The following is an 18635-nucleotide window of genomic DNA, read 5'->3' as shown; positions in this document are numbered from 1 at the left end:
CTAATCCCATGTGTTCAAGACTGTTAAAAAGTGATAAAATCTGTCCACATATAGACAGACAGACATACAAACACCTGGAAAAGTACTCAGAAAGGACCCAGGACCACATTTTACCATGATGACACCAACATACACAGACTCACAAGGTGAAAACAATTCCAGCCACTGCCTCTTGGTAATGAAACTGAACACGAAGTCTAATATGTTATCTACTTGTAACACATGTGGGACACCCCCAGCTTTTGCGCACACGGGCTTACACATACACACACACAGAAACACACATAGCTGCGCTACAGTAACCATGACAAAGATAAAAACAGAGCACTGTTATGAAGAATCTACAGACTCTAAATTTGTTGCCAATTTTGGGTGAGTTAGTTGAATTTGATTTAAATGGCAAGATAAAAAATCATTTAATGGACCAATTTTCATTCTGAAATATGATTTTTTTTTTCAGCTTTGGCAAGTTTGATCACCAAGATAAGTAAGTTTTTTAAAGTAGTGCTTAAGATATGGAGCTCGGTTTGCTCAGAGATCTTTTGTTTGTTCTCACTGGTTCAGAACTGTTCAGATATTTGCTGTGTTATATCATGGCAGGTGAATAGTGCTATTAATTCAGGAGCTTGTGTTCTTTGATCTAACCCTAACATTCACTCTAGTAAAAAAAAATTATTTGATATCTGTATCTGCTCAGTCTCTCTTTAAAACCCAGAATGGGTGGATTTCAGTTCTCCAGCCAAACTTTCAGTGTTTCATTTCTTTCTTCAGGTGGGTCGACCTCTCTTCACCCAGTGCTGACTGGGCCTGACATGGCCTACGTCAGCTCGAGGGTGGTTTTCCGGTGTATTGCACCTGGCTTCTCCACGCCAGTCAACTACAAGCTGTTGGGGGATGGTGATGTCCTGATCACTGAAGATACTAGTTTCAGAGAGGACCAACCCGTAGCATTACCCCTGAAGGTCACTGCAACATCTGAGGGTTCATACCACTGCAAGGCGACGGCAGGAGGAACCACAGGGGTCAGCAACAGAATCAAGCTGAGTGTAGTCAGTGAGTAAAAGATTCAAACAGACGTAGAAAACACTTATTTGGTTAGAGCTTTAAAGGGACAGGTCACCCCACAAACAAAAATATATATTTTCTTCCTACCTGCAGTGCTGTTTATCTATATAGATAGTTTTGGTGTGAGTTGTGGAGTTTTGGAGATATCGTCTCTAGAGATGTCTGCCTTCTCTTTAATAGAATGGAACTAAATGGCACTCAGTTTTGTATGGGATGTAAACATTATCAGTGTCCTTCTCAGCTGAGTGGCATCTAGTTCCATTACATTAAAGAGAAGGCAGGTGTCTAAATGAACAATATCTCCTAAATTTGGCAACTCACACCAAAACTATGATCAGATCAGGGTGTCAAAGTTTTATTCAGGGCCACATCAGCATTATGGTTGCTCTCAAAGGGCGGTTGTAAATAAAAGAGTTTATAAATATATCTGCATCATACAATATTACATAATTGTCTCTGTATTAGATTATTATTGGTTTTAGAAATAATCCAATAATTAATAAGTAGCTCTGAAAGCAGAAGTCTATGAAAATTAAAGGCAAACAGATATTAAAGTGTACAACTATTATAGAATTAATGAAAAAATTACTTATAAAAATTATATTAAGTTATAAATTACGTAAGATAAGAAAGATGGATGAATACCACTTAAGGTACGTGGAAAAAAATATATATATATTTTTGATTTTGGGGTGAACTGTCCCTTTAAAGTTCTGTTACATCCCACACTTGACCTCTCCCTCTTCTCCCAAACCATCCATCACTTCCTAATTTCCAGCTCCAGCGTCAAACACCAGGGTGACTTCTGAACCCTTCCCTCCAGTCGCATACGAGGGCTCACGCGTCGTTCTGAGCTGCAACGTCACAAAGGGCTCCCACCTCTCCTACACCTGGTTTATCAACAGGAAGGAAATAACATCTTCAACCTCTTCCTTCTTTAGCCTCAGTGGCAACCAATTAGTTATTGGGGAGGTGACTCCAGAGCATGCTGGGCACTATTATTGCATGGCTTGGTCCAGGGTGCAGGACATCAAGAGGTTTTCCAGCAGCGCAGAGGTCCAGCTTACAGTCAAAGGTATGTCTCAACAAAAAAATAGGAGACACTGAGGCCTTACCAGAGGCTGAAGGGCCTGCATAAGTCTGGGTGTTTTTTAACCTCACTAGCAGTGATGGTTTTGTTGGTTTTTGGTAGTTCCACCACTTTTGACAAGACTGAAATATCTATAACTATTGGATGGATTGGCATGAAATTACAATGATTTTAGTGCTAATTAGGAAGTGCTAACTGTCATGGTTTTGGGTTTTAACAGAGGTGGCAAACGTGCACACTCTCTGTACTCAAGTCAAAGTACAGATACTTGAGTGAAAAAAAGTCAAGTAAAAGTAGAAGTACTGATTCAACTTCTTTGCTCAAGTACAAGTGAAAAAGTACAGGCTATCAAATGTAGTCAAAGTACGCCATTTTTGTCTTGATATATCTTTTACATCATTTTGGTCTTGTTATGTCTTCTGTGTTGTTTTGTCTTTTTTTCTTTCTTTTTTTTTTGAAGTTCTTGCCTTTCTCCTTGATTATGCTATTTCACTTCCTGCCTAACCCTCCTTTTTTGATTACTGATTTGTGGGGTTTGGGTTGAGGTCTGAGCTCTGTGCAGGCCAATCACCACACCAAACTGGGAAAACTATTTCTTTATGGACCTGGCTTTGTGGTCAGGGGCATGTTAAAACAGGAAAGGACCCTCAATAAACTGCTGCTGCAAAGTTAGGAGGATACAATTATCTAAAATATCACTGTAGGCCTTAGCGTTAAGAGTTAGCGTAATTGGAAATAAGGAGCCTAACCAAAAACATAAAAAACAACCCCAGACAATAATTGTCCACATACTTTTGGCTATATACTCCTCATTCGTGCACCTGCCTGAGGTGTTGGTTAGATCTGTTCAAAGTTTCTCTGCAGCCTAACGTTTACTGTGTCCTCCCTGTCCCCGTCTTCTCCTCTCTTCATTCCTCCTCCAGCTTATGTTTCAAAACCAAGCATCTCCTTCTCCTTCTCCAAAGAGGGAGACAGTTACCATGGCAACGTGACCTGCTGGTCAACAAGAGGTAGTCCACCGGTCAACTTCTCTCTTTCAATAGATGACAGGCCAAAGGGCTCTGTGACAGCGACTGAATCCCTCGCTGCCTGGTTCCCTGTCACCATGTTACCAGGACTGGACATGGGCGTGGCTCGATGTAGGGTTAAGACTGAGGTGCAGGAGTTGATGAGTGAGCCCGTGACCCTGGAAGTGGGTATGAACTACCAATACATATGAAGGAAATTTGTCTTTCTGTGGCTGCCTATCTTTAGATCCACTTGTTGATAATCTTCCTCTCGTTATCTTGTTCCCCTTCTTTACCCAGCCCCAGTCAGTGGTCCTGTGAAGGTGGAGGTTGAACACCTCTTCAGAGCTGACTCCAAACTGGCTGCAGCCAGGCTCAGCTGTCAAATCAGCAGAGGAACTTTTCCTTATGTCTCCTGGCTCTTTAACGACTCTGTCCTTCCTTCCGAGACACGTGTGGACTCCCATATTCAGCCAGTCTTGTCTAACTATGCCCTGGCTGACCACAGACGAACCCTCCTCCTGACCAAGCTCGGCCCAGAGGAGTCTGGGTATTATCGCTGCAGGGTCAGGGACAGCTACGATGACTCTGGGCCCTGGGTGGAGAGTGCGGCTGTGCTAGTCCGCGTCACAGGTGAAAAGAATAGAATAAAAGTAATCTTAAACGAATAGTCTGACATTTTTAGAAATAATTTTATTCACTCTCTTAGTGACTGTTCCAACTCTCAGGAAGCAAAGAAATGTGGTGTTAGCTTTATATTTACTGCACAGACCAAAATTATGTCAATCTAATAGACCCTTCCTAAGTCCCACCCATTTTTGATCTGTGCTCCAGTAACAGCTGAGCAAGTCTGGTGTCTGGTGAAACCTCAATCAACCTTCTCTTTTCCTGTTTCCTCTACTTAGATATGCTATGTGTTAGGCTCGTCTTTGTTAAAAAGTGAACCAAAATTTGAAGATGGTTACAAGATGTTGCTGGGGGACCTATAAAAGCACCAAAGTATATGGTCACATTAAGTTAGCTATTGTTAGCAAAAAAAATAGTTAGTTAGTTAGCTAATCTAATCTAATTGATCATTAGCTAGCTAGTTAGCTAGCTCATAACATCTGGTAACTATCTTTAAAATTAGTTTTTCTTTTTGACAAATAGCATAGCCTATCTAAGTACAGGAAACAGTCAAGAAGAAAGCTGACTGAGGTTCTGCTGGGTATCAACCTTTGTTACTGGAGCACAGAGTAACAAGGGTACCTTCCATTTACCTTGGAACATGGAAGTCGGAGCTGAAATTGACATCAAACTCAAGTTAACTGAGTGTTCCAGTGAAATAAGTTAAGAACAAATCTGTAAACCATTTTTGTCTTGATGGTAAATATGAAGTTACCACCAGCAGTCGTTTAGCTTAGCTCAGCGTAACGACATGAACCAAGAGGAATATCTAGTCTGGCTCTAGTGTTGCTTTCGTCAACGAAATTTATGACGAAATATCGTCGTCAACGAACCTTTATCACGTGACGAAAACGAGACGAGACGAAACGTAAATGGTGGTTATGTGACGATAACTATAATAAAAATATATAATGCAATATTGTTGACGAATAAAAACGAGACGAAATGTGGTTTACAAAATAAAAACCCTGCTAAAATGTCTCTTCATTTTCGTTGACCAAAACGAAACGAGACGAAATAACTTTTTAATGTTTAGTCGCGTTTATTATTTTGCAGTGTTTCTGTTTCCTAGGCTGTGTGTCGCACTGCGCAGACGCAGGCGACGTCACTTCCAATCCCCACTCGCGGCATTATTTAGATGCAGCTGTGGTGGGATCATGGCCGGGCAGCCGTGGAGAAAACAAAGACATGATATATGGACATACTTTGAGTACAAACAAGTGGAAAACAAAACGGAATGTGTTGTGGAAAAAGATGGGGAGAAATGCGGCCACAAAATAACGGGGAAAAACACGACAAGTTTATAAGGTAACAATATAAGAATAAGATAACCATGTTTGATTTGTGAAATGGGTTTGACTAAAAGAAAAATCTGGTTTTGTCTATACCAGGGGTCGCTAACAGGTGGACCGCGGTCCGAGTCTGGACCCAGACGCCGTCCTATACAGACCCGGACTTATAACCAATAAATTATTAAGAGATTTTAAAGACGCTTCTATTTTAACTGGCGCAACTTTTCTAGTCTTTCCGGCACTGGTTTATCTGATCAGGAAACACACAGACCAACTGCAGAGAAGCTGGAGGAGACTGTTCTTAATGACGGAGTTTATTACAACAGAAACTAACGTGATGGTTAATGACATCATCACCAACCAGATGCGCTTATAAAACGAAACAACTGTATATGGAGGCCTAAACGTAAAACAGGAGAGTCTGTGTTTCTCTGTGAGAAACTTTCAGATCTTCTCACAGCAGAGTGAACAGGTGAGGGAGGAGAGGAGGACAGACTGATCACTAATCAATCACTGATACCGTCGTCCTCTCGGACTGACTAAAAAAATAAAAATGACAAAGTTGGTGACAAACCAAACCTGAGTGTCCACACAAATAAAGTCTTTGTGTGAAACACTGCAGTTTAACATCGTGCCGTTTACAGACAGTCTGCTGTCTGTAGTTTGACAGAGACAGAGGGTCGTGTCTAGAAGGGAACCCTAGACCCGCGAAAGATCGCGCGAATTTGATTATTTTACTAGAAATAACTCGCGAGAGTTGTGCAAATAAAGAGTTACCTTCTAGACACGACCGAAAAAGGTGCGCAGCTCAAAAAAATAGAAAATCATGTCTCGGTGTCGATGTTTTTAATGTGGCGGGCCGCCATAAATAAAACACTATTCACTGATCACTGACCTGCTGTGATGGAAAAAATACTCACATTCTTTACTTAGGTATTTTTACATTGTGGTATTAGTGTTTTTACTTAGTTACTAAGTTAGACATTATGATGTTTTGGACCTTTGCTTTAGGAAATTTTCTCTAACTGGACCTCTTTGAATTTTAGTTGAATACCCCTGCTATACTGATTGGATTAAATAGAATTAGAATACTAAAAAGAGAGTAAAATACAATTTTCATTGACTAAAACTAGACTAAAATGTCATCAGTTTTCATCGACTAAAACTAGACGAAAATAGTCATGTGTTATTCTGACTAAAATAAGACTAAAATGCTCAGACTTTTAGTCGACTAAAACTTGACTAGACAAAAAAGAGTATGAAGGTGACTAAAACTAATAAAAACTAAAATGACAGTTTGACACAAAGACTAGACTAAAACTAAAATTAAAACAGGCTGCCAAAAACAACACTATCTGGCTCTTACTAAAAGAAACAAAATCTGCCTATCTGAAGCTCTAAAGCTGATTAGCACAACAGTGTAAAAATGACCTACCACGCAGAGGCATACTGGAGCTTTATTGTCCTTGCTAGGTTGCTGGGAAACCACAGGAGAGGCACCAGGAAGTTACACTGCTGGCCAGGAAATGGTCGTCACATAACTCTCTGTTAAATGGAAAATAGGCATTTTTGCACCTAATTTATTTGTATGGGTTAAACAATCAAGTTATTCAGTGTGAATAAGTGACCTTTACAGGTGTTGGCAGCTGGATTGTATTAGAGCTAGACCAGCTGTTGCCCCCTGTCTCCTGTCTTTATGCTAAGCTAAGCTAACCGGCTGCTGTCCCCAGCTACATATTTACCATACAGTTGTACAGATGGCATGTATCAACTTGTGTAACTCATGGAAAAAGGAATAAGCTTATTTCACAAAATGTTCCGATAACAGTCTTATTTTTAATTCAGGCATGTGCCATTTTTTAAAAAATGTCCTTTTTGCGTGGGGTGGTCTTTCCCACACCACACTTTTTACTCTTGATCAGAGAGGACCCTTAACTCCATGCCTCGAGCAACATCTTCCACTGAAACACCACCAAGTAAAAAGCACATATTGAATATTTAATTGCATTACATATTGCTGCTACAGTATGTGATAAGTGATACTTTATTGATCTTGTCCTTTCTCTTTCACAGAACCTCTCATCACCACCATGGAGGTCATCACCTTAACGTTCTGCTGCTTCCTTCTTCTGACGCTGGCAGTGGGCGTAGCTTTTGTGTACAAGATGTTTGACCGCAGGCAAGGTGTGTGTGACGGAAAAATTAATAGACTGGAAATGTGTCGCTCAATTTAGATTAAATGTTCTTATGTCTCCGCCTCTCCTCTCATTCACAGCTCATGCCCACCTTGCTACAACAAAGTAAGCCAAATTTTCATGCACTTCGGGCGGTTTATTAATTAAAATTTATTATTCTGTAACACAAATCAACCCTTTTCAACAATGTTTTTGCCCTCCATTCCCAGTTCTGATGCACCTCCCCTGGCTGCACCCACGTCACAGTCAGGAAGCAAACAGGCCGATGCTTCGTCTACAGACTGTGATGTTCTGAATGAGGTACAGGCCTACAAAACACATAACAATGCTGCACCGCACATAAATACAATGATTCTGAATCAGTGTGACATACTGTCCAGAAACACTTTACTTTCACAGGTCCCTCAGTTTCCTATAATTCATTAGAAAGCTAATGATACGTAAATGCCTTGTAAGGTTTTTGGTGTTAATTATAAGAAAAATGTATATGCTGTTTCACTGGGACACATGGCAGTGCTTTGTTTTACAGGTCTGTACGTCCCTAATAATTTTCCAATAATTTCTTAGGATGATTTCTGGAAAGAACTGCATGGCATGATACTAATTAGAGACAATGAATGAAAGAATAAATTAGTATATAAATAAATAAATTAATAAATAGGACAAATGGGAATTTTCTTGAAAGAACCTGCTCCATTTAAGCCAAAGTAAATATCAAAAAAAAAAAAAAAAATCCAGAAAATTGAGAATTAATCATCAGGAAAATACAGACCCATCAAGTACAGTATTACCCAGTTATTTTTACTTTAACCTAAAGAGTTTTCCAGTCATTGCACATCAGGCCTGCTCCATATGCAAAAATGTGTCTACAGAGAGCATACCATATTTTTTGAGTATGTGATTGGCTTTGAATGGAGCAGGTCTTTCAAAGAAATTCCTCAGGAAAGAAAAAAAAAAAGCTTATACAAGTGACTGAACTCAAAACTTGTTGTCCGCCAGAAACCCTACATCCTTTTTAAGCAGACCAGCTTTTCAAGTATGGATAAAAAATTAATATGATAAAAAAAAATAAAAAATACTCCATTGACCATCTGTATACTTAAATTAAAAGGCTGTTTTGCTTTTAATAATATCTGAAACAATGTGTACCAGGTGTAAACAAGAGGACATCATGACTGTTCTCTCTCTGTTTTAGACCCTGGAGATCACAGTATGACAGGAGGAGGAACCTGAACCCCTCAACAAACTGACCATCTCTTCATGCTGATTGTCATTATTTAATTTTGAATCTGCAGCTATTTTTCTTTTCTTGTTCTTGGACGTTTCTTGATCTGGCAAGAAACTACAGGAATGTTCATTTAAAAGGAAGAAATTATCTTTTTTTTTTTTTTTTTTTTAGCAAAACTACTGTATACTGTTTTTGCAAATAAAGAATCAAACATTAAATTATATTTTGCTGTTTTTTGTTTTATTAAACCAATGGAAAAATACTTAATTACACTTTCATTTCTACTTCACAGTGTGACTTGATGTGATAACATGATGGCAGTTATGGCAGGAGCGAATTAATTCATCTGGTGATGTTAAGGAGAGGGAGGGTCCAGCAGCGAGGCACTATCAGTTATGTGCACATGTTTCTAAGTGTGCGTTTGAGTGCGTCTTTTTGTCCCACAGTGTTTCAGTCCTCCATTCAAAACTGTCCATTTGTGCGTTACAGAGCATAGTGTAATCACATCTGAAGTATACGTTTGTATTAAAGACAACAAGCTTTCTTCAAGGATGTTTCCGTCCCTCTTTGTGGTCATGCTGGGTAAGCTAATTGCTAATCAACACAACAGTACACTTAGTATTTCACCATTGGAAACTTTTGTACACTATTTGATGTCTTTTTCCTCTCTGCAGGGTTGTGCTTCTGTAGCAAGGAGAGCTGTGAGTCAGTTGTATTGTTTGCATGTGTGTTAGTGCATACATAGTCAGTTAATATGATTCTTTATGTTGAGTGTTTGTGCAGTTTTGTTATTTTTTATTTATTTATTTGTTTTTGATAGTTCAGTCATCTCTGGGTCTTCCACGGCTGTTGGGCCCTTCGGAGGCTTTGGTGAAACAAATTGCAGAGTTTTACTGTGACCTGCAGATCTACCCACAGAATGAAACTATCCTGCTGCAGCTGAAGAAGTTAGTAACTGTTTGCATACAATTGAATTACTCATTAAAATGTAAAAGTAACGATAGAAAATCCCAATAATATCAACCTTTCCTAGGGTGGGTGATCCTGACAAGGTGTTGGGCGATTACAGTTCCCTGAGTGGGGAGAAGGCAAACTTCCCCTTGGTAATCAAAAGTCGCCATGAGGGCAACCTGGTGTGTGTGGCCAAAGCACAGAACAACTCTAACATAGAGCCCACTGTCAGCAGCATGCACTACCTCAAGGTTGTTGGTGAGTCTCTTTATTACCAGGAATATACTGTATATCATATGTATACATCGCATTTCCAAAAGTGCTGGGTTTAAAATAAAATATAAACAGAATGCAAAGCAATGATTTTCAAATTCAAACCAATATATGTTGTTATTTTTATAAATACACACTTATTCTGGATTTGATGCCTACACACAGATTTTAAAAAAGTTCAAAAAAGACAGCAGCAGCAACAAAGACTGGGAAAGTTGTTTTTTTTTCACATGTATCTTTATCGGGTTGTCAGTATATGATGTATATCCACAGTGTGACATGTCACCCATTTTTACATTTTAAACAGCTATATAAGCACAAAACACAAGCTGACCCTCCCACTTCACCAACTTGAGAGCCAAGCCTGTGTTAACAAACACAACATCAAAACAACAGACAAACAAGCCAAACCTACATATGGGAGGAACATGTACATGTACCACTCACTCCATAATACAACTTAATATATTATGTTAATCTTCCAGAGAAGGAATAGAATTGACATAGGACAGAATAGGATCCCAAGTATTGTTGAATTTTTCAGAGTGACCCCTTATACTATACTTAATTTTCTCTAAGTATAGGAAGGACATTAAGTCTTTCAGCCAAGAATTAGGAGATGGAGAAGAAATGATATTGCTCTCCTTTGAGGTAAAACAGATGAATTCTTTAGGGACACCAAAAATAGAGGTCAAGGGTCTTGGAAAGACTGGGAAAGTTGTGGAACAGCAGGATGACTGGTAACAGGTGACAGTATCATGACTGACTATTAAAGGGCATCCTCAAAAGGCTTATTTGTTTACAAGTGTGGATGGGATGAGGGACGTCACTTTGTGAAAAGTTGTGAGGGCAACTAGTCCAGCAGTTTAAGAACATTTCTCAACATCTCACCATCAACAATCCATAATGTAGTTTATAGATTCAGAGAATTCAGAGAAATCTCTCCATGTAAACCAACATTGGATGCTCATGATATTTGACCCCTCAGGTGCCACTGCATTGAAAACCCACAAAATAATATAAAGGATACTACATGGGCTCAGGAAAAGGAAATGTAGGAAAAAAACACTGTCAGTGAACACAGTTCAATCTACAAATGCAAGTTAAGACAGAAAGCCATATATCAACAACATCCAGAAACTTGAGCTCATCTGAGATGGACTGACACAAAAGTGTGTTGTGGTCTGATGAGTCCACATTTCAGATTGTTTTCAGAAATCATAGACATTGTGACCTCTGGGCTAAAAAGGAAAAGAACCATTCAGATCATTTCCAGTGCTAACTTGAAAAGCAGCATCTGTGATGGTTTGTGGGTGTGTTAGTGCCCATGGCATCATGGGTAACTGAAGGCCCTGTTAATTGTGAAAGGTACATACAGGTTTTGAAGCAACATATGCTGCCATCCTGATGACATCTTTTTCAGAGATGTCCCCGCTTATTTCAGTGGTTTGATGCCAAGACACATTCTTCATGTGATACATCAGTGTGTCTTCATAGTAAAAGAGTTCAGGTGTTAGACTGACCTGCCTGCAGTCCAGACCTGTCTCCCGTTGAAAATATGCGGTGCATTATGAAGCACAAAATAAGACAACAGAGACCCTGGAGCAATGAGCCACTGAAGTCACATATCAATTAAAGAATTTCACTTGTGTCCTCACTTCTCAAACGCTTACTGAGTGAAAAAGCTGATGTATCACAGTGGTAAACACGCCCCTGTCCCAACTTTTTTGCAACATGCTGCAGCCATCAAATTCAGGATGAGTGTATATTTACAAAAACAATGTAGTTTATCAGTTTGAATATTAAATATCTTGCCTTTGTACTGCATTCAATTGAATACAAGTTCTAAATGATTTACAAATCATTGCATTCTTTTTTGTTTACGTTTTACACTGTCCCAATTTTTGTGGAATCAGGGTTTATATATGGCTTCCCTTTAAAAATGACATAGATTATTAACAATAAGAATCTCTGTTGCTGTGTCTGTCCTGTATAGAGCCAGTGAAAGGCGCAGAGATCATCCTCCGTTCAGATCAGGAGTTCTTTGAGGGGACGACAATAGAGCTGGAATGCACACTTGCCGCTGGAACTCATGTCACCTATAAGTGGCAGCTGAATGGTCAACTCATCCCTGAGTCTCACATCTATAATGAAAGTCTCTTGATCCACGGGTCAGTGGGATTCTATTGAGCCTGCCTCTGAACAGCTATAACTGCATTGCTAGGTGGCTGCTTTGATGCTGTAAGAAGCTGACCACTGCTTATTGTTAACTTTTCTGTACCGTGGCTGATGTATTATATCAGATTTATAAAATTAGGGTCGTGTCAGGTGGTTTCTAAGTGGTCTGTGGTTGGCAGGGGAGTAGTGCATGGATGAAAAGTCATACAGTGTGTAAAATCAGCTGAATCTTTTGTATTAGTGTTAACACTGTATTTAATTTTTATAGAACTGCCAGTGGTAGAATGGTAGAGTATTTCCAGACATTCTGCCAACAGTTTGTTGATGTGTCTGTAGATCTTTTCCCCAACCGGGAGATATCTTCAGTGTCAGATATTCCTGATATTACTGACTTAAAGTAGTCATGGTGCCATGCCATTGTTCCAAATAATCTGTCCCATTGGACCAAAAGCCTATTTGTCTGACAGCTTGTTATTCCAAAAATGCCCATTGCTCTGAAGGCCCATTACTCCAGAAATATCCCCAATATCTAATATTAATGGGCTTTCAGTTCAACGGGACTTTTTTCGTGTTGAGATTTGTTGACTAAAATGCAGAGTAGAAGCAGACTGCTGTGGTTCAAAGGGATTTAATACACAGGTCAAAATAGTCCAAAGCAAACAAACCTGAAAAGGCAGGCGGGCAAATCTGAGTTCAAAACTAAGGCAAACAATTCAAAAAGGTACACAAGAAAATGCTAGCTTGACATAAAGACAAAAAGAGCTGGCAACGATTGAGGGAAAAATACACAGGGAACTAATCAGGGGCAGGTGAAGCTAATCAGAAAAAAAGGTGGGAAAAGAACAAAAACAGGAAGGCAACAAAAACACATAAAGGGAAAACTCTTACCAAAATAAAACAGGAAGTCGTGGAAGAGAAAAAAAACATGACAGGGTTTCAAAATAATACACCCTTGGAAGAATGGACAATTGGCTGCTTCATAATTACAGTTTAAATAATGTGATGTGAACATTGCATAACAGGCTATCTGCTTAGTTTAGCATAAAGACTGGGTTCCGGTTCTGTTCACAGTTACAAAACTAGAGCTTGCAGTACTTCAAAATGTTATTTCTTATTTGTTTAATTTATAGACAAACAGAATTATTAGGAATTTTGTGAGAAGAACACAGAACAAAGCAAACTTGTTGCTTCTCTTGATGATGCAAGTTCTTCAATGACTCATTTCCCTCAACAAGCATCTGACCAACAAAAGAAAGTAAAAGGGAAAAAACTGACATGATTATCTGTGTCACCTTCAGAGCTACTTCTAAAGACAGCGGCTCTTATGTTTGTATCGCCTCCAATGAATTCAACAAAACGCAGTCCTTCAACACCAAAAGCGAGAAGGTTGAAATCACAGTCAAAGGTCAGTTGTCATTTGATGTGATTAAACTCTCAGGCTCAAATCTTAAAGCTGTGCCATGGATTCTTTGAAGAAAATAACATTCTCTGACATCTTATGTCCTCAGAGCTGGTGTCAAACCCTGTCATCTCCTTCACCATATTAAAGGAGGATTCCCTCTATTCTGCTGTGTTCACCTGTCAGTCAACAAAGGGGACTCCGCCTGTTAGCTTCTCACTCTACAATAGTACAGAACTGGTTGCCAATACGACGACAGAAGAGAGAATGGCCACATTTAAGGTTCCGATGGTCTTGGGCCAGCATTTGGGAAGGTTCCAGTGTCAAGCAAACAATGGAAATTGGACAACATACAGTAAAGAGATTCCCCTAGACGTTGGTATGATGCACATTGTTAGAAACTGCTGACCTAACACTGAGGTACACACTACTTTCTTTAAATGTTTGTCCACTACGTCTCTTTTTTATCCATTATATCCCCAACAGTCCTGGTTGGTCAGCCTGTGACGATGCATTACGACTATGACACTGGGGAAAACTACGCTGTGATCGGGCTGAGGTTCTACTGCAAGGCAGCGAAGGGATCTCTTCCACGGTACCAGTGGTTCCTCAATAACACTCTTCTAAATGAAACAGGGAGCTTCTACCGTGTGGTCAACCAGCCTCCAGAACAGTCTATACTGACACTGTCTGTGGGAGACAGCAGCGCCGGGACGTACCACTGCGAAGTGTCAGACAGCTTTGACAACTCCACCGCCATAAGAAGCAAAATGCAGTATTTGGATAAAGAAGGTACAGTTGATCCACTGGTGTTGCTTTCAGTAAAACATCCTAATGACCAGTAACAGCTGGTTTCATCTTTTCTCCATCTTCCTGCTCCTCCAGGGCTGAATCGTCTGCCCGATTGGGTTGTGGCAGTGGTCTTTGGATGTTTCGCAGTCCTGATTCTCCTTGTCTCCACTTGCTGTGGGATTGGAGTATTGTTCAGTGAGTTCACAATGTTTCCAGAATTTTCGAACACACTATTAAGGATGGTATCATTATGTATGCGAGATATAGGCCATAAAGATGTCTGCCTTCTTTCAAATGTAATGGAACTAGATAGCTTGTGGCACTCAAGCCAAAAAAAATTGTAGAAACTATTTTCTTTCTACCAAACTACGTTTGCCAACCTGATAAGTGTGCAGAGGAGAGTGTGCATCTACTCATAGACAAGAGGTTACCACTCAGTTGAAGAGGAAGCCATTAATGTTAAATTCCATGCTGTCATGTGCACAAGCCCCTTTTCCTCTTTTCTTGGATGCATGCTTCATTCTGCCTGGTGCTTTGGGCTGTCGTGGCGATGCAAATTCTACTGCGGTTATTTAGGTTGCCTCATTAATGCAGTATGCAGTAATTTCATGGAGTAATGTTGCAAGAGCAGAGCCAGCTGACTTCCATTTACAAACAAGGCTAACACAGCTTGTGCTGCAACATGAAAAAACACTACTGACATCAGACCTAGTTATACTACTCTTGTTATTTAGTTGGCTTCAAATGAGGTTTAATGTTTGTACAGTTTCTCTTTACTGTCCCTCAATAGTACAAAATTTCATACCAAGTCAAACAGCTTAACCAACAAAGTGAACACTTGAACAACATAAAACAGAGCAATTTGATATCTTTTGCGTTTGGCCCTTGTTTTTCCTGTTGAATATATGAAAACATTGATTCAGTCATTTAACATGCTGATGTATGAATCAAGAATTGCCAAGCCTCTTGATAAAAACAAAACAAAACGTGAAAATAGCAGGTCTTACAGTTTTTGCCATCAAATGTAGCTGGCTTGTCAATCATGTAGTATTTCAAAATTGGGGTTACTGTTCTGACGCTAAGAGAGATAAACTTGGTGGCTGTGGTTTGGTATAAAGAAAATAGTTCCTATATGAACCTGCTCAGAACAAGGTCTGTGGATTATCTTGAGTAACCATGTCATGAAATCAAGAAGTTTCTCAAATGTCTTTCTGGTGCTTTGAGCACCACAAGCTGAGCGCCATCTGGTTCCAGTATATTTGAGAGAAGGCAGTAGATGTCTCCAGAACTCAACAACTCTCACCAAAACAATCTAGATGGATAAATTGAATAAAATAAGTGTTTTTATTCCACAGTTTTGTAGTATCTTTTTACAGATGTTTTTAAAGAAGACTTAACCAATAAGTAAACTTTACAATGATAAGAAAGACACTTGGCTGGGTTATAACTTAAGCCTGCATTGAGCAAAACCCCATCTTTACAAATTCACCTTCATGGACATAAGAAACACTGTGCTGCCTTTTAAAAAAAAATCATGCTTCACTTCAAATGATTATTAAGTGACATTTAGCAAATTCCTGTTCATTTGCTTATTCAATGAAATCACTTATTTATTTCAGTTTACATGAACTATTAAAGAAAATATGAGCTGTGCTTATTTATTAAACTAAAACATATAAACATATTTTATGTCTGGTGTGACTGACTCATTATTACTGTAAATGAATGTTTTTACTCTTCTTTCAGGGCGAAGGCAGTATGGAGAGTCTCCGTGAGTCAATTTCTCTGTTTAATTCTGAAAAATGATGACCACATGCATCTCCCATGAAGCCGTTACAGTACTTCCTCTTGTGAACAGAACTGTGCTAGCTGATCCTCAGTCAGTTTTTCTTGTTTTTCTTAATCCACCCACAGCAACTGAAAGAAACAATGGTACAATGAAAATAATGTAAAATCTGCTTTATTTGTTCATGGTCGCACGTGAATTAAAGCAGTAATGGTAAACAGCTTAGTATTCACATTACACCTTACAACAGCAGTGATCTCTAATTTTCTTATAGCTCCAAATAAGGCCTCTTGTTCACAGTTAAGACTCACAACATCCACAGTAAAATGGGAGGACAACAAAAATCTTAAAATATGTCTTTTTGCCTTTATTAGACAGACAGTGAACATGTGGAGAAAAAGGGAATGGCATAGTGAGTGACATAGGGAATGACACAGTTTGAGCTGTAGCTGAACTGGGGATGTGGTTATTTACTGAACCAGCAGGTCACATATTTTTGACCTCTATTGATGACCAAGGAACTGAAACAACAACTGGCTGATAATAAGGATGATAATAAATGAAAGCCTGATTATTATATTTTTCACATTCATTATGTTTTCAGTGAATTATGTCTTATTGCATAATGATGTGAATGCTAAATGCTTAGGATTTTAATTCTAGCAGACAAATTTAAATGTGATGTGTCTAAAGAAATCTCCAGATCAGTATTTAAAAATCTACCGTGTTTAATCATAGTAGTTGTGTAACGTACACTCCTCCTCAAGTTGCTAAAACACTCCTACACTGTTGCAAATGAGACTGGTGTCCTCACACTGTAAAGAAAGAAAAGTTGAGAGAACTTAAAAAAGTAAAACAGCTGCAAAGTTTACTAAACTGAGGGATAATTTGTTGCATCAACATAGATTAAGAGGTTCCCTGAAAGTGTTGTCTTCAGTTAGATTTAGATTTGTTCATGTGCTTAACTTCACTCAAAGAGTCACCTTAAGTTTTTTAAACTAAAGATCACTACTTAGATCCACTCATGTAGTTAATTTTACTCAAAGTGCTATATTAAGTTTGTCAAACTTAACATTACTATTCAAATTTGTTATAAGAAGTACATATGTGACTTAAAAGCTTTGAATATTGCTTTGATTGCTTTACATTGGCTTATATTGTATACGTATTAAGTGAAATAAGATTCCTAACCCTGTAACTTTTTGTCCTCTCAGGTTCGGCTTGGAGATGAAGAGAACATTTGCTCCGTATGAGGACGAGCTGGTCAGTCAATATTTCTGTATCTCCATCAATCAGAAACTGAGCAGTTTTCGTGACCACACATCATGTGTTATCTCATGACACAGAGCTCTTCAAGTGTCTCTCCTTACAGGATTTGTCAGAGTACAATGAGAACGCTGATGAGATCAAGACATCCACAGGTGATGAATTTGATCAGGTGAGATCAAATAAATAAACTAAACTAATCAACCTTTTTTTCATCTCACTTCACATTAAAAGTAAACTGTACCAATCACAACAGCAGTGCTGACAACAGCGCAGGCAAATTAACCAAAACCTTTATCACATCTTTTGGACATGTCCAACAATTCAGATATTTTAGGACAAATAAGGTAAGATTTTGAAACATGAAATCCCCAGTGATGTTAAGGTCCTGTATCTGGGTGTAGTCAGAGAAGATTTGATTATTTAAAACAATGGTATCTTTGTGCAATACTCTTTATTTCTAGTTAAAGAAGAAATCACAAACAATTGATTCAAACCTGAGCCTCCACCCTCAAGCAGTGGATGGACACAGTCAAAGTCAAAGAAATCTTTGTAATGGAAATGATGACTTTCTGAGATCTAGATGAGCAACCTTCTGAAGAAACTGGGATTTTTTTTTGACAATAATGGACATCTGACACAATATATCATGATTACTTAAGCTATTGTTCCCTCACACTGTGGTCTTCTTCCTGTTTTCCTTTCCTATGTATTTTGTAAAAAGGTTAACTTATATGCCTCGGCCACAAGACACAAGGCTGAAATGATGAGATCTTGGTGGTTAAAGGTCAAAGGTCAAGGTCACTGTGACCTCACAAGACAGGTTTTTGGCCACAACTCCAGAATTTATATGCTAACTATGACAGCAATTTGCACACTTATTTAATAGGATAAATGAGGTAATGACATTTTATAAACAAAAGGTCAGAGGTCTTCCTGTCACTTCCCTTTGACATTTAAAGCTTTCTGTCTGCCCTCCTCTGTAAAAATAGGTGAAGACACTGGAAAACTATTCACTGAAATCACACGTCAATATAGTGATAACTTCAAGGTTGCCAAAAAACAACTTAATAAAATAATACCTTATAATATATTCCTTCAAAGTCTTCACTACATACTGCATATTATGAGTCTGGACAGACATGGATGTAAACTGCAACTTGAGTGGTTAGTGGAGGTGTTCAACCGCAGGGCAGTGATTCTAGTTTTTGAAACAGACAGCAGTCATCTATCCTGCTCATGTGTCTGCTCTCTCCTCAGGTATCTGACGCCTCTGAGGATGAATGGCCCCAAATAGAGAAGGAGAAGAAGACGTTGGAAGATGAACCAGTTGAGGAGCCCTGAGGGTTCAAGCTGTTTGCTCTGTAAACACAGGCTGCACTGCTTAAATAAACGTCTGCTCATGATGCCTTGTGCTGTCTTTTTTTCAACTATCTCTGGGGTTAAA

The 18635-nt window shown here is 39.0% G+C and overlaps 2 protein-coding genes across 4 annotated transcripts; both read left to right on the top strand.

The window, feature by feature from the left end:
• Window positions 1-256: 256 nt before the first annotated feature.
• Window positions 257-8702, top strand: LOC146330443 (Fc receptor-like protein 5). Of its 3 annotated transcripts, XM_084715989.1 has the most exons (11): window positions 271-372; window positions 461-487; window positions 772-1053; window positions 1844-2140; window positions 3079-3351; window positions 3463-3795; window positions 7043-7096; window positions 7194-7304; window positions 7396-7420; window positions 7525-7615; window positions 8511-8702. In XM_084715989.1, exons 1-11 carry the CDS (start codon window positions 333-335, stop codon window positions 8529-8531), a joined length of 1554 nt encoding a protein of 517 aa, XP_084572115.1. In that variant the 5' UTR covers window positions 271-332; the 3' UTR covers window positions 8532-8702. The 3 variants fall into 3 exon arrangements, with proteins under 3 accessions (XP_084572116.1, XP_084572117.1, XP_084572115.1); XM_084715990.1 differs by lacking the exon at window positions 461-487 and having other exon boundaries at window positions 257-372; XM_084715991.1 differs by lacking the exon at window positions 7043-7096 and having other exon boundaries at window positions 270-372.
• Window positions 8703-8965: 263 nt separating this feature from the next.
• On the top strand, window positions 8966-18593 carry LOC146330442 (Fc receptor-like protein 3). The gene is made up of 13 exons (XM_084715993.1): window positions 8966-9125; window positions 9218-9244; window positions 9364-9490; window positions 9577-9752; window positions 11764-11938; window positions 13244-13350; window positions 13454-13723; window positions 13831-14136; window positions 14230-14331; window positions 15883-15907; window positions 17137-17185; window positions 17295-17360; window positions 18449-18593. Exons 1-13 carry the CDS (start codon window positions 9095-9097, stop codon window positions 18530-18532), a joined length of 1545 nt encoding a protein of 514 aa, XP_084572119.1. The 5' UTR covers window positions 8966-9094; the 3' UTR covers window positions 18533-18593.
• The last annotated feature ends 42 nt before the right edge of the window (window positions 18594-18635 follow it).

Source organism: Lutjanus erythropterus, chromosome 3 (genome assembly GCF_056507025.1).
Source record: "Lutjanus erythropterus isolate fLutEry1 chromosome 3, fLutEry1.hap2, whole genome shotgun sequence".
Lineage (NCBI taxonomy): Eukaryota > Metazoa > Chordata > Actinopteri > Lutjaniformes > Lutjanidae > Lutjanus > Lutjanus erythropterus.
The sequence above is the reverse complement of the archived record's forward strand: the minus strand, read 5'-3'. Positions and strand labels throughout refer to the sequence as shown.

Bases quoted from the DNA above. Each gene is read 5' to 3' on its own strand.
- LOC146330442 (XM_084715993.1), top strand. From the start codon at position 9,095: ATGTTTCCGTCCCTCTTTGTGGTCATGCTGG. The intron at 9,753-11,763 runs GTGAGTCTCTTT...TGTCCTGTATAG, and splicing joins GCACTACCTCAAGGTTGTTG to AGCCAGTGAAAGGCGCAGAG. The intron at 17,361-18,448 runs GTGAGATCAAAT...CTCTCTCCTCAG, and splicing joins CAGGTGATGAATTTGATCAG to GTATCTGACGCCTCTGAGGA.
- LOC146330443 (XM_084715989.1), top strand. From the start codon at position 333: ATGAAGAATCTACAGACTCTAAATTTGTTGCCAATTTTGG. The intron at 1,054-1,843 runs GTGAGTAAAAGA...CCTAATTTCCAG, and splicing joins AATCAAGCTGAGTGTAGTCA to CTCCAGCGTCAAACACCAGG. The intron at 7,305-7,395 runs GTGTGTGTGACG...TCTCATTCACAG, and splicing joins GATGTTTGACCGCAGGCAAG to CTCATGCCCACCTTGCTACA.